We start from the raw sequence: 25,146 nt of genomic DNA, 5'->3' as shown, positions 1-25,146 counted from the left end.
TCCGGCAATTTCAGAAAACACATGGAAAGACATTTAACAAGCTATAACAATTCTTCAATATTTATTGATGTTGCCCTAGAATAAGCCTCAAATCTGCCCGCCTCCCAATGTTGAAGACAACTCTGCTCTCTGATCCTCCACAGTATTGTTTTTCAACTTCACAAATATTTCGAGCATCACTTAACCAAAAAAGAAAACTTTCTTACTTGTCCCCCGATGTTGGAGGCAGATTTACGCCACTGCTCCGTATAATCGAAAACCATAGAGAAGTCTCCCTTTAGAAAGAAATAATGTCGTGTGTTGGCAAGTGCATTTTTCATGACTAATCTATTTAATCAGTCGTGAGGAATTTGGTAAATCTAAGAAACATTTACTGTACTTCTTTTTACACTTTAAGTTGATAAGCAACGTATGCGTATCTCTGAAAACAAAACACCATACTTAGCATTAGGATTTCAAACGTTTATCAGCAAAAATATATAAGTTTTTGTCACTTGAAGCCAATATCGACTATTTTTATTTGATTGCAGAGAATAAGTATTCAGATATGTGTATTTCATTCTCAGTTTTTGTCTAATACGTCATAAATGACGATTTTAATATAAATACAGTGCACAAGAAAACTTAAAAGGGGCCGGATACCCTAGGCAACCTGGAATCGGGGGTTCGTGCTTGAAGCTTAGAATGAATATCGTATGGATCCCCACCCTTTTGTACGAGCATATGTTATTCATGCAACACTTGCTATTGTCTACAAGCATCATTACAGAGACAATACACATAAAACCAAGAAGGCACGAAGCAAGCACGAGGGGAACCGAGGAGGAAGGAACCACCCAGAAATGGCCTATGAAAATGGACCAGAAGAAGACAGAAATATCAGTTCACCACTGATCACTTAACCTACAGCTGCTCGTGACGTCGTCATTGACGAAGGAGTACTACTTTGCCTAAATCACTGGAAGCTGCCATGTGCTAAGGGGATTCCTATCCAGAACCCGAACCACTGGAGGCTGCCATGAGCTAAGAAGTTTTCCAAACAGTATCCTTATCCTGAAGTCGCTGCAAGACGCCCTGGAGGCTGCTATGAGCTTCACCTCACTGGTCATAATGGAGATTTTAAGATATTCATTTTGTACATACAAAGATTATTATTAGTATTTTTATAAAATAAATTAGGTGAAGGGCTAGAATACCGGACTGTTATTGTCTCTACCACATTAACATTACAATATACATATTGCTCTTTACCCAATTAAGCTTACATAGTCTCCAAAGTAGAGCTTTAACTAGTAAACTTTCCGTTTCAATGAATTGAGTTACAGACTGAAACATTTCTCATTAGGAAGTACAATTTGAGTGCACTAAACATGTAAATGTTTAAGTGAAATAGGCACAGGATATAACAGATGAGGGCCGAGAAAATTAACATACGAGTCTATGGCAAGTACATGTTGTTCGGAATTTGATCGAATTCCGGCTCATATGCGGGTTTAAAACATCGTACTAGAAGGTTAATGAAGTAATGTGGTAACGTCTGGTATCTAAAGACAAGAAACGATTGTTTTGTGATGATATTTAATTTAATTTGTTATTTCTCAAAACCGATTCTAATTAGTAAAATCGACGTGCAATTCGGTGAACAGTGCATAGTTGATACAAATGCTCTACTTACAATGGGCACATTTAACTCACAATTCCATCGAAGCAGTAATAAGAAGAATTGATACAGATACCGGGCTGATCAACGAGATATCCAGTGTTATGGAAAGCGAATCGAATAATGTTTCGGAAGCGAGGAACACTCAACTAGTAAATCGTGAAAGCCCGCAGTTGCAACAACTGATAACGATGCCATACATTCACATCAGTGTCTGTAATAAAGGAAACAAGTTTCTTATACGGACGGAAGAAATGGATGTCGAGCGGCTGAATCACGCCTGTACGTCAATTAACAATCTACTCCTTCCGGCACGCAGTATGATTCAGATGTCTTTCTTTTCTGCCTACGAATCAAGTAAGAAAACTTTCTCTCACGTGGCATCTTTTTCTGAATGATGTATGAGCAGAAGGCTTTAAGATCCGACTTGCTCATATTCACTGTCTTGTCACCAATTGTTTAATATTAACTGGATCCAGAGCTCTTTAAAAGTCGGGAATACTCCTTTTGGCTCAACCACCAGTACGTGCATTGGACGTAAGATTTCACCATCCATCGAATTAAATGACATGATCATGTATGAGTGGAGTGTCGCACTCACTGATCCAACAGCTGCTATAATCTTTAGAGATCCTTAATCCTTCAAAATCCTGTATGAATGAAACTCTTTCTCAAAAAAAGGCTTTGATCTGCATTAAATACGTAGCAAGCTAGAACTTCGCCCGCAGTCATGAGATCCCACACTAATTTAACAAATTTATCCGCTTCTGCCTCTAACTGTAAGTCCTTGTGTTTCCATGTTTAGGTAATACTATACGCTTAAAGCTTCGTCTTCCTGGCTATCAAAGGTTAAAAAGTGGAATCGAATTGTAAGCCGCAAGATGTGTTCTCGATCAACTCTGCTTTCTTCTGCATCACCCACGACTTTATTGTTTGATCATGGATAATGGCACACTTTTCCACTATCTCATGAACTTTTTTCAATGGCTATTTTTTGTGAAATCATACAGAACTTCTTAACCAATCGAACCCTTGTCTGTACTGTTGATGGAGCACACCTGCTTTCCAGAACTTGGCCATTGTTATCAGTACTTCAAAAGATAAATGTCTTCATCTTGTATTTATCATCCAGCATTATCTTTGGCTTCTTTGCCGGCGACGGAAGGTAGTCTGATGCACTCCAACTGGAAGTAGAAGCATGTGACTGCTGCCATGTTGGAATGATCAGGTCATCTCTTAGTTGTCATCGTCAGCAGTATCAGAACCGAAATGCATCTCCTTATCGTCCTCAACATCACCAGCAAATCCCAATGTTTTTAATTCCTCAATGACCCTCACGTCTTGTTCTAAAATCTGCACAATTTGCTAGAACATGATGTTCTTATTCCGATTCATTTCCTTCTTATTCGTTCCATGGTTTACTTCCAGGCCGAAACAAAGAGAACAGGACCCATCTAATAAAAACTTAGATAGAAAGAAGAACGTATATAAGGATCACATTGCAATTCAATGAAACAGTGTTCGCCACCCCATACGTCACAGAATTATTCGGTTGTTGTGTTATTTGTCGACCGACACAAATTTTTCGATAGGTGAAAAGGTGCAAGAATATTGCATCAGAAAGACAACACAACTATATTTTTCGTTTTGTTTCAACATGAAAAACAGGTAAATGGCTACCCATTGCGTTGGCAACGCGTTTCTATGACTATTGCGTACGCTTGGCAAACGCTGTATTTAAATATGGATAGCTAATCGTAATGCGCTATAAACGCGAAAGCAATAAAAACGCACAGAATACGTCGCGTATTTGATGCGTTTCGGAACAACAGACCGCCTGCTGTTTCCGAATCAGTAAAAGATGTCTAAAGGAATGACGTGTTGCTAGGTAAGGAGATTTTAGCAAGAAACAGCTGGTTGGAAGATCTTTGTGCAGATTATTGGAAATGTGTTATTATAAAGTATGTGCGTGTATAACAAAAGAAAATACAAGGGAATTATGAAAAATTAGCTAATCACAGAGAAATCTTTTTAACACAATAGGCTTATTTCTCGTGATTAGCATGAATAAGGGTATGGCAGTAAGTCCTGGAAACCCTGACTGGCTCACAGTATAACTCTGGCGAAAGTAAAATTACCGAATAGCCACTTAGGTCGCGTTCCCTGCGGGAGGTGTAACGCATCGGAAACGCAACCTCGAAGGGACGAAAAGAGGCACTAGGGTATGCCACAAAATAAGAGGAATTTTTCTTTCCTTTCCTCCGCCCAATCCAGTAGCGTGTAGGCTGGGGGGGGGGGATTATACGACTTGACTAGTCATTTTAGGATATTGGGTTTTTGGGGTATTTTTTAGACTTTCAGTCAAGGAGCTACTGCATCGTTACTATTTATCCTAGGATCATAGTTCATACCTCATTCTCTTCAGAATAGAACAGGCTTTCAAATGGTACCACTTACATGAACATACCATATACCACGAGAGGGAAGAATGGAGGGGAAATTACCGGGAAATCATTTGTCACACTGTGGGCCCTCTGCAACGGCAATATCTCAAAAAATATTATAAATACTACTCGGTAGACTGAATGTGTGTGCCAAATTTCAAGCTTCTATCTTGAATAGTAAGGGCGGGAGAAATTTTATCAAGAATCTACACAATGCCCCAGATTACCGCAAAAGACCCTGATCTCAGGTAAAAAAAATTCCTGAGACGTCCTATTTACCTTAGGATTATAATCCGCTAATCATTCTCTTCAGAATAGAAATGCCATTCAGACGGTACCATTCACGTATCTCCATCATGTATCTAAGGCGGGAAAATCCCGAAGAAAAGCATTTTTTGCTTAAAATATCCCTTTTTTCAACTTTTTGCCCCTCTGGACCCCTCTGTTTTAACGCAGAGATCTGAAAAACTCTGATAAATACTACTCGGTGGACTGAATGTTTCTGGAAAATTTCAATATTCAAGGTGCAAAAGTAAGCCCGCCAAAAAAATATACCGACAATACCCCATCAGGCCCGTATCCAGGGGTTCTAAAGGGATCGCCCCGTCTAAATTTTTGTTGGCCCTCTAAAATTTTCACGTAGGCTTGCAAATTAACTATAATATGGTTGGATCGGCCCCCCCTAATTTCAGCCGGCCCCCCTACATTTTTGGGCTGATTACCGGCCTGTACCCCATATTCCCCTATACAGGATATTTTGTAAAAATTCCCTGAGACATCCCTAATTACCCTAGGGTCATGGTTCGCACATCATTCTCTTCAGAATTGAACTGCCTTTCAGATGGTACCACTCACGTGTCTCCATCGTGTATCTGAGGCGTAAAAATAGTGAAAAAGGGATTTTTGGTAAAAAAACAAATCTTTGCCCCTCTGGATCCACCTTCTGCTAACGCAAAAATCTCAAAAAATCTGGTAAATACTACTCGGTGGATTGAATGTCTGTGCAAAATTTCAATCTTCTAGGTGCAAAAATAAGTCCGCCAAAAAATAATGAACTCAGGCCTAATAAAATAAAATATATTGTTTGAAGTTATGACGTCATCACTTTCTATGTCTCGACGCAGGAAGATGTGAACCCATACGTAACGTGTTCTACAATGCCTCTGGACTTGAAAAAATAAAACCGGACGAAAAAGCTCAAATAGGATAGTTATAACCAGTGCTGTAGTCCTAAAATTTTCAGAGTGAATACGCTGATTTGTAATCATATTTTTCTTTATCATAAGATACATTGAAGGCCTCTTTTAATGAACTAGTGTAAATCGTATGTATTAATAATATAACGAATATTACTGTATAATAGTCTAAAAGCATTTCATGCTATTTTCTTGCTGACACTCCTTACCTAAATCACAGCATTAATAACATAAATGGATGTAGGTATGGTGGAGGAACCAACTCACTCCGAGAAGGAACAGAAAAAATCGAGGCGAAAAAATCGACCTTACGCTCACGGTCTCCGGCTCCGTCCCCCCTGTAACCGACATCTGGCCCAAGCCTTTCAAGAAGAAAAATGAAAATGAAAAATGAAATGAAATCTTTGAGTTTTACGTCCCACGGTAATGCCGATTAGGCTAAAGGAGACGGTGATGATGAGTAATGAATGAAATGGTGGAATGAAGAAAGTGGGAGGAAACGAAGAAGAAAGGAAGATGCAGTCATCAGTCTGCCCAGATTGCTTAACATTGTTAACAACGAAACCTACTTTTCTAAAACAATTACATTGTTCCTTTCCGATAAGAATTACCAGAACGTCAGAAATAATTTACGCTATTGGCCAAGAACATCTACCTACTTTCCATACATCGAGAATACTCATTAACACACTTGTTATTAAGTGGTAAGTTCATTCAATCACTAATAAAGAACTAAATTTAATGAATTTAGATTATCACAGCTGAGAACATGAATTCAATTTAACATTTATAATTTCTGTCAAAATTTATAGGGTTAATTGGCGCGGATGGCGGCTGTGAATGCAAAATTTACGGATTAACAACCAGAATCAGATGAAATATCATCATGAGAGCAGGGGCGGATCCAGGACCGACTTCTGGGGGGGGGGGCAGTGGGTTGTCATACTGCTACTTTTAAGGGCTCAAAACTTTTATTTATATATATAAAATAAGAAAGTTTCCTCTTCTGGGGGAGCGATCGCTTCCCCGGATCCGCCCCTGCATGAGAGTAACAGAAAAGGTAATAAAAGTCATAAGTGAATGAGTGGCGGATCTCGCCCGGTGCCGAGGGGGTTAGGCCCCCAGTCTTTTGACTGACAAAAATAATTTAAGTTATTATTTATATATTTTTGGGAGCTTATCGTACACGGATGATACATGTATAATATTTTGGGAACTGGCTGGCTCCCCCAGTTTTTACCTTCTAGATCCGACACTGCAGTGAATGTTGATTAATAAGGAAGAAAATCGATGTTAAATTCTGCACTATATGAGTTAAATAGCGAATTGATGCGATATGAGGTGAACAGGCAGTAGAGCATAATATGACAGTGTTTCGAATCCGCTATTTTATTAACAAAGGTAGGATGTGTCTGCAGCTGTAATGGAGGGAAATACATAAATGTAGAACGCAAACTTTTAAGAGGGGAGTTGCATCTGAGATAAACGTAATGAAATAAGGCAAAGTTTTGGGTGATAACCTGTGTTATAGAGAATGAATTTGTAAAACCCACGGAACAAGTTTTGCATTTGATTTTGCAATAGAATTGTAAAGGTAATTTTAAAAAAAATATAGGGATGTCACACAATAAATGAAAATAAAATAGAAGTACGAAATGGAGGGTGTGCTCTGTATCACATAATACACAGTAACAAAGACATCATGGAAGAAAGTGCTTGCCAAAACAGTGTGCAAATGCTTATGTTTTATGCCGTACGAAATGTTTATCCACCATCCTCATTTATGCGTACGCCCACCGGCGCTAACGCGCCTGTTCCCTACGGATACATCTCACTATCGTTCGGCCACCTGTATTGCGGTTTTGTCCTGACTCGGTTAGATAGCATTCATGTTTATAAATGGCCACGTAATACAAGTTGGTTTGTGCCCAATGCACTGTAGTTCTGCTATACGTCTACGAACTGTATTTATACTCAGTCTCGTGAAATCCATCTGCACTTATTAAGGGAGCTCCTTCTTTACGAAACACTTCTAAGGCAGTAAGAATAAATTCATTTTTACGAATGTAAGGTTTCTCCATTGAGCGGTTAGCACGCAAGAAGGAAATATTTATGTCTTTGATAGGACACTGCAGCCGAAAACACCTTTGAAACACGCAAAAAGAAAGGATTATATCATTCACGAATTTTTAGTACCTGTTTCGAAGCTATATCCTCATTAGCAGAGAGAAGGCAAGGAATCATTGTACTAATTTTGCTTAGCAATAAGTACGGATGTAGTAAAGAGCAAAGGAAGCATGAAAATAACAAATATTTGTGATTAACGTTGAATATTGAAGGCCTGAAATGAAACAGGGGTAATTGTAGGTAAAGTATCTTAAAGTAAGAAGACGTAAGTCGTAATACAACGTTGAAAATAAGTCCATTTGGGTCTTATCCGGGCCGCCATCTGCCACAGTTTAGCCCTTTATATTTCACCTTATATTACAACGCACTACTTACTTTTTTAAACACTGCGCCATAATGAAAACCCCTCTCCAAGCACAAATCTTTCGCTACATGGTTGCATAAGAGCAGCAAAATGTAAATAATGAACATGATGTCCGTCTGTCAAGATTTATAATGCAAGATTTCACATAAAATTGATAATTACTTACAGTTAAGTTAGAGTCTCCATTACCGGAAACAATTAATCCATAATATATATTAATGAAAATAAAACAAACATTGTACATCTACCTATTCAGAAAGTACCACAGCAGGTATATAAAATATTAATGAGTCAGTCAAAAAGTTAGTTGCACTGCTTAAGAAAATAAAACAGGAAAGACATTTCACAATAACTAATATAAAATTCCATTCACAATCTACTTTTCAACGTAATTACCTCTGTTATTTAAGGTGGATCACTAGGTGTTCACGGTGCTATGCTAAACGCTGCTTGAATAGTACGGCATTGCCAGATGGTATCGAGTTTACTGATGCCAGATAATGAAGGGAGTAATAATGGATTTCTGCTTAGATACTTAGTCGAGAACTTAGTTTTCGACCCTTACCGCGATTCCACTTCTCGAACTACAACACTAGAATCCAGGAATTTTCTTATCGGGACTACTACAGTAAACGTACAAATTTGGCAACAACGCATTATGGTGTTCTGCGCAAGAATCGTCTCAAAATCTATTTCCTTAAATGTAAATTAATGTTTAAATAAAATATAAAACATAACACGACAAACGGTCAGACAATATATATATATATTGTGCTAAGAGTGTTACCTTAAAATACTTTACACATACAAATAAATATTTGATAAAACAAAGCATTTCTAGTAAGATTACTAGCAAGTGCCATCTTGTGTGCTCATTGTAAAACGAATCAAATATTTTCTTGTTGTTGTTACATTTTTCGGTATCAGCAGACACAACCAAATGAATCATTGTCTTACGTTGTAAAAATGAAATGAAATCTTTAAGTTTTACGTCCCACGGTTATGCCGGTTAGGCTAAAGGAGACGGTGATAATGAGACATGAGTGAAATGGTGGAATGAAGAAAGTGGGAGGAAACGGGAGAACCCCGAGAAAACCCACGAGCACGGTGTTTGTCCACCACAAAGTTCACTTGGCGGGGGCTGGGATCGAACCCGGGACCCCAAGCACCAGAGGTGAACGCTCTACCACTGAGCCACCGCGCCCCCATCTTACGTTGTAGCTGAAACATAACTTTATCTTACAGTACAATATTTATAATATGTAACGTTTCATTGCTCAGTAGTTAAGGGAATAAGCTACAATATGTACTGACTTCCGGATAGTGATCCACCTTAAGCATCTGTCGAGGAGTGATAAAACTTTTCCTATGTCTTCTGAAAAAAAAAAAAAAAATCCCGTCCAGTGCCTGATAACCATTCTTGGGCTGCAGCTTTCCCCTCGTCATTCGAGTGGTATCGTCGCTTTAAAAGTTCGTCTTTCATGGGACCAAATACATGGAAGTCACATGGTGAAAGGTTTGGCCTATAAGGAGGGTGATCCCACACTCCCCACCTAAGATTTGTCAGAAGTTCACACGTTTGTTGTGCTGCATGCGGTCTTGCATTATCGTGCAAAAGCACAATGTCTTTGGACAGTTTACCTGACAGTCGATTTTTAACTGCTTTGCGCAATCGTTTTAGTGTTTCACAATAAGAAGACGCATTAATTATGATGCTCTTTGGCATGAACTATGTATGCACCAAATAATCTCTGTCGAGAAACAGCGTCATCGTCACCTTTCCCGCAAATGGAACAGTTTGACACTTTTTTCGAGTCGGGGGAGTGGAATGTTTCTACGTGAGGGAGCTGCGTTCTGTTTCAGGAGAAAATTAGTGAATCCAAGTCTCATTTCCGGTTACAAATTTGTCCAAAAACTGATTACCTTCCTTTTGGTAACGTTTGCAAAACGCTTCCCTTTATGTTCCGCCATCAATAGATGAGGCCCCCATCTTACACAAACTTTATTAAATTTCAGCAGAACGGCAATAATCTTATGCACCTTATCATGAGATATACCCAGTTCGTTTGCGATTTCGTCTATTGTTATTCATTGTTTGCAAGAATGCATTAATTCACGCAAGCAGCGATTTTCAGGATTTGTCGAAGTTGATAGTCTTCCCTTGCGCTCAGCATCGCCAATATATACGTCCGTTCTCAAACATATTGCATCACTTGGCGATAGTTTGCGTGATTGCATTTTCACCGTGCACTTCATGCAACTGCCGAGAAATTTAAGTGCAGTTACACCTTTTCGCCCTAAAAAAAAAAAAAAAAAAAAAAACGAATCACTGTATGCATTTCCAATTTGGACGCCACTTGCAGCTGTTGAGACGTTTACAACTGATTATCAGAACTCTACTTGCCTTGTGAAAGCCTCTACGTCACACGATACAGCTACGTGTCTGCAGTGTTGCCACACAGTTTCCTCAAATTAGCCTTTGACCGAAAATATTTACAAAGGAGTGCAACTAACTTTCTGACTGACCCACGTACATGAATTTTCCATTATTAATTTTTAAAAAATGCCTACTTAATTGCCGTATATGTTTTTACGTCTGATATTTGAATATTCAGTACTCCAAATGTATCCATTTGTTTCTTGATAACAATATAAGAAGGGCATAAAATTCACAAAAGGGTTCCACATATTGACATAAATTATCGATTAAGTTAAGGTGGTTGGGTTAGGTTAGGTTAGGTCTGATCCCATGCTGTGAAATTTAGCGTCATTAATAGGTAGCGGAGATCCTAGGGTCAACTAAAGAAAGCTTACTCTGTACTTACGATATGTGTCATTTACAAAAACTTGACATCATTTCGGTGGGGACGCTGTAGCTCAGTGGTAGAGAGTTCACCACCGGTACTTGGGGTCCCTGGTTCGATTCCAGCTCGCGTCGTGTGGATTTTGTGGTGGACAAACACCACACTCATGGGTTTTCTCGGGGTTTTCCCGTTTCCTCCCACCTTCACCATTTCACTCATTTATCATTATCACCGTTTCCTTCAGCCTAACCGGCATAGGCGTGGGACGTTAAACTTAAAGATTTTTTTGACATCATTCCAGGGTTTTGGAAGTGGAATCTACTCACACGTGTTCAGCACTCATGCGTGACTGTCAAAAGTTATTCCAAAAGTCGTAAATTCCGTCAACCTCAGACAGCTTATTAAACATATATTAAGTTAAGTTTAAAATACATTAGGTTACCGTGTTTAGCTTCACTTAGCTAAGGTTAGCTTAGCTTAAAGTAGGTAAGGTTAGTTTAGATTAGGTTAGGATTACGTTCCAAAGTGGATCGTCCATTTCTAGCAAAATTTTGAAAATTTACCGGAAAGAAATGGATAATTTGCTCGTTTTTGTGCTTGATAATACGTAAGGAGAAGGGAAGCTGGGTTTATTTTTCTTTGTAAGCGCATTATAGACATAGAGCTATTTGGCAAGCGGAGGGAACTACTTCACGCAAGGCTACCACATGGTTGGATTGTGGGAAAGTAACGAGCATCAAGTTGGTATCCTTACGCAGAGACGAGATATCACACTCTTATTAATTTTAACAAAATGGGTCCAAATTTCCCTAACCCTAAGGTAACCCGTCCCTTCCCTACTACTACTTATCCCTACGTTACTCTACTCTGCCGTACCCTACTATAATCTTTTAAAGCGGACCTTAAAAGCGATTATTTTCAAATTTTCGTAGCTGTTATTACGCTTTTTGTCGTAAACCAGCCAGACGACCAACTTCGGTATAAATGCCTTAGGTTAAGTTAGGGATAAACTTTAACTACCGGGTATCAGAATTTTTCCTAAGAATTCATACTTTTTTGATTACTCTAGCCTAATTTTGGTTAGGTTAGGTTACATTGCGTTGAATTTACCTTCATAGTTTGTATTGCCCCCCTGCAATTAGAATTAACCCTAAGTTAGTTTAAGTTCTACATGGTTTACCATAAGTTAAGGGAATTTAACCCTTACAAAAGATGATTTGGCTTGTGTATAGCCCGCTCCCCCCAGTTCTTTGTCACTAGAACTGGAAGTCACTTCTACTACTACCAATGGCGTATTTACGATTTTCTTTCGGGGAGGGCTTTGCTAACTTTCGGAGGGGGCTTTGCCTGAAAATGTGAAAATTCTGCAAGATATTTAATATACTTTACTATAGTAAGTAAGATTTGGGGGGTTAAGCCCGGAAGCCACCCTAAATACGTCACTGACTACTACTACTGCAACTAGTACTACTATTACTACTGCTGCTGCTACTACTACTACTACTGGTACTAGTACTACTACTTATATCGAGAGCAGAACCCAACCAACCCCTGCGGGGCTTCTAACCCGTTCCTACTACTACTATTGCTACTAACTACCACTATTACTACTACTACTGCTACCGCTACTACTACTACTACTACTACTACTACTACTACTACTACTACTACTACTACTACTACTACTACCGCTACTACTTATACTAAAGCTTCCTTACCACAAGATTTACATCTTAAATCTTTATAACATGGGATTACGATTCATTATGAACTAATATGAATCGTTAGAATCACTATGATTCGTTAAAAATCACTGGGGGGAGCGGGCTATACTCAATCTGATGATTTTTACATCTTAACGGCTACTGAAAATACTAACAGACATTGTTTAGACATCCACTGCCATAACAATATGATTTGCCTTACATTAGCTGAACAAAAATAATAAACAAATAAAATTAAGTGCGGAAATCGAACAATCATTATTCATTAGGAAAGCAAAATTGAAATATTTGTTAATTAGTACAACTGCTAAAGATGAAAATATCAGTTAACTAACACTTTCCCTTTCTCTTTGATGTCTTGTTTGCTTCGGAGTCTCTGCTTTGAACAAAAATAATCATTATTAAAAGAATTATCCATAACTTCATGTTATTACAGTCTCCGGTTACATGTAGAACACAAGATTGTTATTACTACGTAGATACTGAAATGTTTCTACATATATTCAAGAAATCCCTCTTCTTCCTCTAAGAATAAATTACAAGATAATTACTCACCACAAAATGCTCCGGTATCTCTCCTCTGAGTTTTAATAAATATTTATTGTTTGGTGATACACAATAATAATTATTAAAAACTCAATTATTTCTTGCATATCAAGGTCATTAAAGATAATACTGAATTCAATGGTCACATAAAGGAAGTTTCGGAGTTTCAAATCTCCCTTGAGCAAACTAATTATTTAACATTGGGCGCTTAAAGAGTGTAGCCGAAAAGATTCGTCCGATTTAAAAAATGCCTTCACTTTAGATTGAAAACATCGTATTTGTAGACGGTTTTTCCTCTACCTCGCACATCTTAGCCACAAAATTCAGCAACAAAACTAAGGACGTTCAAGGTCATCCACACAATACACAAAGTTGCAAGCACTACAAAGTTAAAACGTAGAAAAATAAAATCCAATAGCAAGCTTACTCCAAAACGACCCATGCAATCATCATCCCTATCATCCCTTTACATAATATACAAAATTTTGTGTGCTAAATGTCATGGTATCAATACCACAACACATAAACGAAATGGTTCAAATTTAAAAAAAACTTTTGTGGCCAGGGTAGTGCACGTTCACTAGCGGGTCAGGACCCACGCGATCATCATCCCTAACATCCCATTACTTACTATACAAACATTTGTGCTGTAAAACGTCGTGGTATCAATACCACAAGACATAAACGAAATGGTTAAAATTTACAAAAAACTTTTGTGGCCAGGGTAGTGCACGTTCACTAGCGGGTCAGGACCCATGCGATCATCATCCCTATCATCCCCTTACTTACTATACAAACATTTGTGCTGTAAAACGTCGTGGTATCAATACCACAAGACATAAACGAAATGGTTCGAATTTACAAAAACTTTTGTGGCCAGGGTCGTGCACGTTCACTACCGGCTCAGGACCCATGCGATCATCATCCCTATCATCTCTTTACTTACTATACAAACATTTGTGCTGTAAAACGTCGTGGTATCAATACCACAAGACATAAACGAAACGGTTCAAATTTACAAAAACTTTTGTGGCCAGGGTCGTGCACGTTCATTAGCGGGTCAGGACCCATGCGATCATCATTCCTATCATCCCTTTACTTACTATACAAAAATTTGTGCTGTGAAATTTCGTGGTATCAATACCACAACCCATAAACGAAACTTTTCAAATTTACAAAAACTTTTGTGGCCAGGGTCGTGCACGTTAACTAGCGGGTTAGAACCCATGCGATCATCATCCCTATCATCCCTTTAGTTACAAAACAAAATTTGTGCTGTAAAATGTCGTGGTATCAATACCACAACACATAAACGAAATGGTTCAAATTTACAAAAACTTTTGTGGCCAGGGTTGTACACGTTCACTAGCGGGTCAGGACCCATGAGATCATAATCCCTATCATCCCCTTACTTACTATACAAACATTTGTGCTGTAAAACGTCGTGGTATCAATACCACAAGACATAAACGAAATGGTTCGAATTTACAAAAACTTTTGTGGCCAGGGTCGTGCACGTTCACTACCGGCTCAGGACCCATGCGATCATCATCCCTATCATCTCTTTACTTACTATACAAACATTTGTGCTGTAAAACGTCGTGGTATCAATACCACAAGACATAAACGAAACGGTTCAAATTTACAAAAACTTTTGTGGCCAGGGTCGTGCACGTTCATTAGCGGGTCAGGACCCATGCGATCATCATTCCTATCATCCCTTTACTTACTATACAAAAATTTGTGCTGTGAAATTTCGTGGTATCAATACCACAACCCATAAACGAAACTTTTCAAATTTACAAAAACTTTTGTGGCCAGGGTCGTGCACGTTAACTAGCGGGTTAGAACCCATGCGATCATCATCCCTATCATCCCTTTAGTTACAAAACAAAATTTGTGCTGTAAAATGTCGTGGTATCAATACCACAACACATAAACGAAATGGTTCAAATTTACAAAAACTTTTGTGGCCAGGGTTGTACACGTTCACTAGCGGGTCAGGACCCATGCGATCATCATCCGTATCATCCCTTTACTTACTATACAAAAATTTGTGCTGTAAAATGTCGTGGTATCAATACCACAACACATAAACGAAATGGTTCAAATTTACAAAAACTTTTGTGGCCAGGGTCGTGCACGTTCACTAGCGGGTCAGGACCCATGCGATCATCATCCCTATCATCCCTTTACTTACTATACAAAAATTTCTGCTGTAAAATTTCGTGGTATCAATACCACAAGACATAAACGAAATGGTTCAAATTTACAAAAACTTTTGTGGCCAGGGCCGTGCACGTTCACTAGCGGGTCAGGACCCCCAATAGCAAGCATACTCCACGCTCAAAAGGACCCATGCAATCATCATCCCTATCATCCTTTTACATAATATACAAAATTTTGTGTGCTAAATGTCATGGTATCAATACCACAACACATAAACGAAACGGTTCAAATTTACAAAAACTTTTGTGGCCAGGGTCGTGCACGTTCATTAGCGGGTCAGGACCCATGCGATCATCATCCCTATCATCCCTTTACTTACTATACAAAAATTTGTGCTGTGAAATTTCGTGGTATCAATACCACAACCCATAAACGAAACTTTTCAAATTTACAAAAACTTTTGTGGCCAGGGTCGTGCACGTTAACTAGCGGGTTAGAACCCATGCGATCATCATCCCTATCATCCCTTTAGTTACAAAACAAAATTTGTGCTGTAAAATGTCGTGGTATCAATACCACAACACATAAACGAAATGGTTCAAATTTACAAAAACTTTTGTGGCCAGGGTTGTACACGTTCACTAGCGGGTCAGGACCCATGCGATCATCATCCGTATCATCCCTTTACTTACTATACAAAAATTTGTGCTGTAAAATGTCGTGGTATCAATACCACAACACATAAACGAAATGGTTCAAATTTACAAAAACTTTTGTGGCCAGGGTCGTGCACGTTCACTAGCGGGTCAGGACCCATGAGATCATAATCCCTATCATCCCTTTACTTACCATACAAAAATTTGTGCTGTAAAATTTCGTGGTATCAATACCACAAGACATAAACGAAATGGTTCAAATTTACAAAAACTTTTGTGGCCAGGGCCGTGCACGTTCACTAGCGGGTCAGGACCCCCAATAGCAAGCATACTCCACGCTCAAAAGGACCCATGCAATCATCATCCCTATCATCCTTTTACATAATATACAAAATTTTGTGTGCTAAATGTCATGGTATCAATACCACAACACATAAACGAAATGGTTCAAATTTACAAAAACTTTTGTGGCCAGGGTCGTGCACGTTCACTAGCGGGTCAGGACCCATGAGATCATCATCCCTATCATCCCTTTACTTACCATACAAAAATTTGTGCTGTAAAATGTCGTGGTATCAATACCACAAGACATAAACGAAATGGTTCAAATTTACAAAAACTTTTGTGGCCAGGGCCGTGCACGTTCACTAGCGGGTTAGGACCCCCAATAGCAAGCATACTCCACGCTTAAAAGGACAGATGCAATCATCATCCCTATCATCCTTTTACATAATATACAAAATTTTGTGTGCTAAATGTCATGGTATCAATACCACAACACATAAACGAAACGGTTCAAATTTACAAAAACTTTTGTGGCCAGGGTCGTGCACGTTAACTAGCGGGTTAGAACCCATGCGATCATCATCCCTATCATCCCTTTAGTTACAAAACAAAATTTGTGCTGTAAAATGTCGTGGTATCAATACCACAACACATAAACGAAATGGTTCAAATTTACAAAAACTTTTGTGGCCAGGGTTGTACACGTTCACTAGCGGGCCAGGACCCATGCGATCATCATCCGTATCATCCCTTTACTTACTATACAAAAATTTGTGCTGTAAAATGTCGTGGTATCAATACCACAATACATAAAATAAATGGTTCAAATTTACAAAAACTTTTGTGGCCAGGGTCATGCACGATCACTAGCGGGTCAGGACCCATGCGATCATCATCCCTATCATCCCGTTACTTACTATACAAAAATTTGTGCTGTAGAATGTCGTGGTATCATTACCACAACAAATAAACGAAATGGTTCTAATTTACAAAAACTTTTGTGGCCAGGGTCGTGCACGTTCACTACCGGCTCAAAACCCATGCGATCATCATCCCTATCATCTCTTTACTTACTATACAAAAATTTGTGCTGTAAAAAATCGTGTTATCAATACCACAACACATAAACGAAATGGTACTAATTTACAAAAACTTTTGTGGCCAGGGTCGTGCACGTTCATTAGCGGATCAGGACCCATGCGATCATCATCCCTTACATCCCATTACTTACTATACAAAAAATTTGTGCTGTAAAATATCGTGGTATCAATACCACGACACATAAACGAAATGGTTAAAATTTACAAAAACTTTTGTGGCCAGGGTCGTGCACGTTAACTAGCGGGTAAGAAACCATGCGATCATCATCCCTATCATCCCTTTAGTTACAAAACAAAATTTGTGCTGTAAAATGTCGTGGTATCAATACCACAACACATAAACGAAATGGTTCAAATTTACAAAAACTTTTGTGGCCAGGGTTGTACACGTTCACTAGCGGGTCAGGACCCATGCGATCATCATCCCTATCATCCCTTTACTTACTATACAAAAATTTGTGCTGTAAAATGTCGTGGTATCAATACCACAGGACATAAACGAAATGGTTCAAATTTACAAAAACTTTTGTGGCCAGGGCCGTGCACGTTCACTAGCGGGTCAGGACCCCCAATAGCAAGCATACTCCACGCTCAAAAGGACCCATGCAATCATCATCTCTATCATCCTTTTACATAATATACAAAATTTTGTGTGCTAAATGTCATGGTATCAATACCACAACACATAAACGAAACGGTTCAAATTTACAAAAACTTTTGTGGCCAGGGTCGTGCACGTTCATTAGCGGGTCAGGACCCATGCGATCATCATCCCTATCATCCCTTTACTTACTATACAAAAATTTGTGCTGTGAAATTTCGTGGTATCAATACCACAACCCATAAACGAAACTTTTCAAATTTACAAAAACTTTTGTGGCCAGGGTCGTGCACGTTAACTAGCGGGTTAGAACCCATGCGATCATCATCCCTATCATCCCTTTAGTTACAAAACAAAATTTGTGCTGTAAAATGTCGTGGTATCAATACCACAACACATAAACGAAATGGTTCAAATTTACAAAAACTTTTGTGGCCAGGGTTGTACACGTTCACTAGCGGGTCAGGACCCATGCGATCATCATCCGTATCATCCCTTTACTTACTATACAAAAATTTGTGCTGTAAAATGTCGTGGTATCAATACCACAACACATAAACGAAATGGTTCAAATTTACAAAAACTTTTGTGGCCAGGGTCGTGCACGTTCACTAGCGGGTGAGGACCCATGCGATCATCATCCCTATCATCCCTTTACTTACCATACAAAAATTTGTGCTGTAAAATGTCGTAGTATCAATACCACAAGACATAAACGAAATGGTTCAAATTTTCAAAAACTTTTGTGGCCAGGGCCGTGCACGTTCACTAGCGGGTCAGGACCCCCAATAGCAAGCATACTCCACGCTCAAAAGGACCCATGCAATCATCATCCCTATCATCCTTTTACATAATATACAAAATTTTGTGTGCTAAATGTCATGGTATCAATACCACAACACATAAACGAAATGGTTCAAATTTACAAAAACTTTTGTGGCCAGGGTCGTGCACGTTCATTAGCGGGTCAGGGCCCATGCGATCATCATCCCTATCATCCCTTTACTTACTATACAAAAATTAGTGCAGTAAAATGTCGTGGTATCATTACCACTACAAATAAACGAAATGGTTCAAATTTACAAAAACTTTTGTGGCCAGGGCCGTGCACGTTCACTAGCGGGTCAGGACCCCCAATAGCAAGCATACTCCACGCTCAAAAGGACCCATGCAATCATCATCCCTATCATCCTTTTACATAATATACAAAATTTTGTGTGCTAAATGTCATGGTATAAATACCACAACACATAAACAAAACGGTTCAAATTTACAAAAACTTTTGTGGCCAGGGTCGTGCACGTTAACTAGCGGTTTAGAACCCATGCGATCATCATCCCTATCATCCCTTTAGTTACAAAACAAAATTTGTGCTGTAAAATGTCGTGGTATCAATACCACAACACATAAACGAAATGGTTCAAATTTACAAAAACTTTTGTGGCCAGGGTTGTACACGTTCACTACCGGCTCAAGACCTATGCGATCATCATCCCTATCATCTCTTTACTTACTATACAAAAATTTGTGCTGTAAAAAATCGTGTTATCAATACCACAACACATAAACGAAATGGTACAAATTTACAAAAACTTTTGTGGCCAGGGTCGTGCACGTTCATTAGCGGATCAGGACCCATGCGATCATCATCCCTTACATCCCATTACTTACTATACAAAAAATTTGTGCTGTAAAATATCGTGGTATCAATACCACGACACATAAACGAAATGGTTAAAATTTACAAAAAACTTTTGTGGAAAGGGTCGTGCACGTTCACTAGCGGGTCAGGACCCATGCGATCATCATCCCTATCATCCCCTTACTTATTATACAAACATTTGTGCTGTAAAACGTCGTGGTATCAATACCACAAGACAAACGAAATGGTTCGAATTTACAAAAACTTTTGTGGCCAGGGTCGTGCACGTTCACTACCGGCTCAGCACCCATGCGATCATCATCCCTATCATCCCTTTACTTAGTATACAAAAATTTCTGCTGTAAAATTTCGTGGTATCAATACCACAAGACATAAACGAAATGGTTCAAATTTACAAAAACTTTTGTGGCCAGGGCCGTGCACGTTCACTAGCGGGTCAGGACCCCCAATAGCAAGCATACTCCACGCTCAAAAGGACCCATGCAATCATCATCCCTATCATCCTTTTACATAATATACAAAATTTTGTGTGCTAAATGTCATGGTATCAATACCACAACACATAAACGAAACGGTTCAAATTTACAAAAACTTTTGTGGCCAGGGTCGTGCACGTTCATTAGCGGGTCAGGACCCATGCGATCATCATCCCTATCATCCCTTTACTTACTATACAAAAATTTGTGCTGTGAAATTTCGTGGTATCAATACCACAACACATAAACGAAACTTTTCAAATTTACAAAAACTTTTGTGGCCAGGGTCGTGCACGTTAACTAGCGGGTTAGAACCCATGCGATCATCATCCCTATCATCCCTTCAGTTACAAAACAAAATTTGTGCTGTAAAATGTCGTGGTATCAATACCACAACACATAAACGAAATGGTTCAAATTTACAAAAACTTTTGTGGCCAGGGTTGTACACGTTCACTAGCGGGTCAGGACCCATGCGATCATCATCCGTATCATCCCTTTACTTACTATACAAAAATTTGTGCTGTAAAATGTCGTGGTATCAATACCACAACACATAAACGAAAAGGTTCAAATTTACAAAAACTTTTGTGGCCAGGGTCGTGCACGTTCACTAGCGGGTCAGGACCCATGCGATCATCATCCCTATCATCCCTTTACTTACTATACAAAAATTTCTGCTGTAAAATTTCGTGGTATCAATACCACAAGACATAAACGAAATGGTTCAAATTTACAAAAACTTTTGTGGCCAGGGCCGTGCACGTTCACTAGCGGGTCAGGACCCCCAATAGCAAGCATACTCCACGCTCAAAAGGACCCATGCAATCATCATCTCTATCATCCTTTTACATAATATACAAAATTTTGTGTGCTAAATGTCATGGTATCAATACCACAACACATAAACGAAACGGTTCAAATTTACAAAAACTTTTGTGGCCAGGGTCGTGCACGTTCATTAGCGGGTCAGGACCCATGCGATCATCATCCTTATCATCCCTTTACTTACTATACAAAAATTTGTGCTGTGAAATTTCGTGGTATCAATACCACAACCCATAAACGAAACTTTTCAAATTTACAAAAACTTTTGTGGCCAGGGTCGTGCACGTTAACTAGCGGGTTAGAACCCATGCGATCATCATCCCTATCATCCCTTTAGTTACAAAACAAAATTTGTGCTGTAAAATGTCGTGGTATCAATACCACAACACATAAACGAAATGGTTCAAATTTACAAAAACTTTTGTGGCCAGGGTTGTACACGTTCACTAGCGGGTCAGGACCCATGCGATCATCATCCGTATCATCCCTTTACTTACTATACAAAAATTTGTGCTGTAAAATGTCGTGGTATCAATACCACAACACATAAACGAAATGGTTCAAATTTACAAAAACTTTTGTGTCCAGGGCCGTGCACGTTCACTAGCGGGTCAGGACCCCCAATAGCAAGCATACTCCACGCTCAAAAGGACCCATGCAATCATCATCCCTATCATCCTTTTACATAATATACAAAATTTTGTGTGCTAAATGTCATGGTATCAATACCACAACACATAAACGAAGTGGTTCAAATTTACAAAAACTTTTGTGGCCAGGGTCGTGCACGTTCATTAGCGGGTCAGGACCCATGCGACCATCATCCCAATCATCCCTTTACTTACTATACAAAAATTTGTGCTCTGAAATTTCGTGCTATCAATACCACAACCCAGAGACGAAATTTTTCAAATTTACAAAAACTTTTGTGGCCAGGGTCGTGCAGGTTCACTAGCTGGTTAGGACCCATGCGATCATTATCCCTATCATCCCTTTACTTACTATACTAAAATTAGTGCTGTAAAATGTCGTGGTATCATTACCACAACAAATAAACGAAATTGTTCAAATTTACAAAAACTTTTGTGGCCAGGGGTGTACACGTTCACTAACGGGTCAGGACCCATGCGATCATCATCCGTATCATTTCTTTACTTCCTATACAAAAATTTGTGCTGTAAAATGTCGTGGTATCAATACCACAAGAGATAAACGAAATGGTTCAAATTTACAAAAACTTTTCTGGCCAGGGTCGTGCACGTTCACTAGCGGGTCAGGACCCATGCGATCATCATCCCTATCATCCCTTTACTTACTATACAAAAATTAGTGTTGTAAACTGTCGTGGTATCATTACCACAACAAACGAACGATATGGTTCAAATTTACAAAAACTTTTGCGGCCGGGGTCGTGCACGTTCACTAGCGGGTCAGGACCCATGCGATCTTCATCCCTATCATCCCCTTACTTACTATACAAACATTTCTGCTGTAAAACGTCGTGGTATCAATACCACAAAACATAAACGAAATGGTTCAAATTTACAAAAACTTTTTTGGCCAGGGTCGTGCACGTTCACTAGCGGGTCAGGACCCCCAATAGCAAGCCTACTCCACGCTCATAAGGACCCATGCAATCATCATCCCTATCATCCTTTTACATAATATACAAAATTTTGTGTCCTAAATGTCATGGTATCAATACCACAACACATAAACGAAATGGTTCAAATTTAAAAAACTTTTGTGGCCAGGGTAGTGCACGTTCACTAGCTGGTCAGGACCCATGTGATTATCATCCCTTACGTCCCATTACTTACTATACAAAAATTTGTGCTGTAAAATGTCGTGGTATCAATACCACAACACATAAACGAAATGGTTCAAAGTTACAAAAACTTTTGTGGCCAGGGTCGTGCACGTTCATTAGCGGGTCAGGGCCCATGCGATCATCATCCATATCATCCGTTTACTTACTATACAAATTTGTGCTGTAAAATGTCGTGGTATCAATACTACAACACATAAACGAAATGGTTCAAATTTAAAAAACTTTTGTGGCCACGGTCGTGCACGCTCACTAGCGGGTCAGGACCCCCAATAGCAAGCATACTCCACGCTTAAAAGGACCCATGCAATCATCATCCCTATCATCCTTTTACATAATATACAAAATTTTGTGTGCTAAATGTCATGGTATCAATACCACAACACATAAACGAAATGGTTCAAAGTTACAAAAACTTTTGTGGCCAGGGTCGTGCACGTTCATTAGCGGGTCAGGGCCCATGCGATCATCATCCATATCATCCGTTTACTTACTATACAAAAATTAGTGCAGTAAAATGTCGTGGTATCATTACCACTACAAATAAACGAAATGGTTCAAATTTACAAAAACTTTTGTGGCCAGGGTTGTACACGTTCACTAACGAGTCAGGACCCATGCGATCATCATCCGTGTCTTCCCTTTACTTACTATACAAAAATTTGTGCTGTAAAATGTCGTGGTATCAATACCACAAGACATAAACGAAATGGTTCAAATTTACAAAAACTTTTGTGGCCAGGGTCGTGCACGTTCACTAGCGGGTCAGGACCCATGCGATCATCATCACTATCATCTTTTTACATACTATACAAAAATTTGTGCTTTAAAATGTCCTGGTATCAATACCAAAAAACATTAACCAACTAGTTCAAATTTACAAAAAAATTTTGTGGCCAGAATCGTGCGCGTTCACTAGCCGGTCAGGATCCATGCGATCATCATCCCTATTATCCCTTTACTTACTATACAAAAATTTGTGCTGTAAAATGTCGTGGTATCAATACCACAAGATATAAACGAAATGGTTCAAATTTACAAACCTTTTTTGGCCAGGGTCGTGCACGTTCACTAGCGGGTCAGGACCCCCAATAGCAAGCATACTCCACGCTCATAAGGACCCATGCAATCATCATCCCTATCATCCTTTTACATAATATAGAAAATTTTGTGTGCTAAATGTCATGGTATCAATACCACAACACATAAACGAAATGGTTCAAATTTACAAAAACTTTTGTGGCCAGGGTAGTGCACGTTCACTAGCTGGTCAGGACCCATGCGATCATCATGCCTTACGTCCCATTACTTACTATACAAAAATTTGTGCTGTAAAATGTCGTGGTATCAATACCACAACACATAAACAAAATGGTTCAAATTTTAAAAAACTTTTGTGGCCAGGGTCGTGCAAGTTCACTAGCGGCTCAGCACCCATGCGATCATCATCCCTTACATACCATTACTTACTATACAAAAATTTGTGCTGTAAAATGTCGCGGTATCAATACTACAACACATAAACGAAATGGTTCAAATTTAAAAAACTTTTGTGGCCACGGTCGTGCACGCTCACTAGCGGGTCAGGACCCCCAATAGCAAGCATACTCCACGCTTAAAAGGACCCATGCAATCATCATCCCTATCATCCTTTTACATAATATACAAAATTTTGTGTGCTAAATGTCATGGTATCAATACCACAACACATAAACGAAATGGTTCAAAGTTACAAAAACTTTTGTGGCCAGGGTCGTGCACGTTCATTAGCGGGTCAGGGCCCATGCGATCATCATCCATATCATCCGTTTACTTACTATACAAAAATTAGTGCAGTAAAATGTCGTGGTATCATTACCACTACAAATAAACGAAATGGTTCAAATTTACAAAAACTTTTGTGGCCAGGGTTGTACACGTTCACTAACGAGTCAGGACCCATGCGATCATCATCCGTGTCTTCCCTTTACTTACTATACAAAAATTTGTGCTGTAAAATGTCGTGGTATCAATACCACAAGACATAAACGAAATGGTTCAAATTTACAAAAACTTTTGTGGCCAGGGTCGTGCACGTTCACTAGCGGGTCAGGACCCATGCGATCATCATCACTATCATCTTTTTACATACTATACAAAAATTTGTGCTTTAAAATGTCCTGGTATCAATACCAAAAAACATTAACCAACTAGTTCAAATTTACAAAAAAATTTTGTGGCCAGAATCGTGCGCGTTCACTAGCCGGTCAGGATCCATGCGATCATCATCCCTGTTATCCCTTTACTTACTATACAAAAATTTGTGCTGTAAAATGTCGTGGTATCAATACCACAAGATATAAACGAAATGGTTCAAATTTACAAACCTTTTTTGGCCAGGGTCGTGCACGTTCAATAGCGGGTCAGGACCCCCAATAGCAAGCATACTCCACGCTCATAAGGACCCATGCAATCATCATCCCTATCATCCTTTTACATAATATAGAAAATTTTGTGTGCTAAATGTCATGGTATCAATACCACAACACATAAACGAAATGGTTCAAATTTACAAAAACTTTTGTGGCCAGGGTAGTGCACGTTCACTAGCTGGTCAGGACCCATGCGATCATCATGCCTTACGTCCCATTACTTACTATACAAAAATTTGTGCTGTAAAATGTCGTGGTATCAAT

General features: G+C 39.1%; 1 protein-coding gene across 1 annotated transcript in view; it reads right to left on the bottom strand.

Moving 5' to 3' along the window:
* The window catches only part of LOC145672835 (uncharacterized), a 36,521-nt gene extending 23,702 nt beyond the window's left edge, over positions 1 to 12,819 (bottom strand). The window contains exon 1 of the mRNA XM_081741983.1: positions 12,655 to 12,819. Within this exon, the coding sequence (XP_081598109.1) occupies positions 12,655 to 12,745 (91 nt within the window). The 5' untranslated portion in view covers positions 12,746 to 12,819. The remainder of the gene's footprint in view (positions 1 to 12,654) is intronic.
* Between the last annotated feature and the right edge of the window lie 12,327 nt (positions 12,820 to 25,146).

This window comes from Thermobia domestica, chromosome 16 (genome assembly GCF_964235325.1).
Source record: "Thermobia domestica chromosome 16, izTheDome1.hap1.1, whole genome shotgun sequence".
NCBI classification, from domain to species: domain Eukaryota; kingdom Metazoa; phylum Arthropoda; class Insecta; order Zygentoma; family Lepismatidae; genus Thermobia; species Thermobia domestica.
Note: the sequence above shows the minus strand (reverse complement) of the source record. Positions and strands in the feature narration are given on the sequence as shown.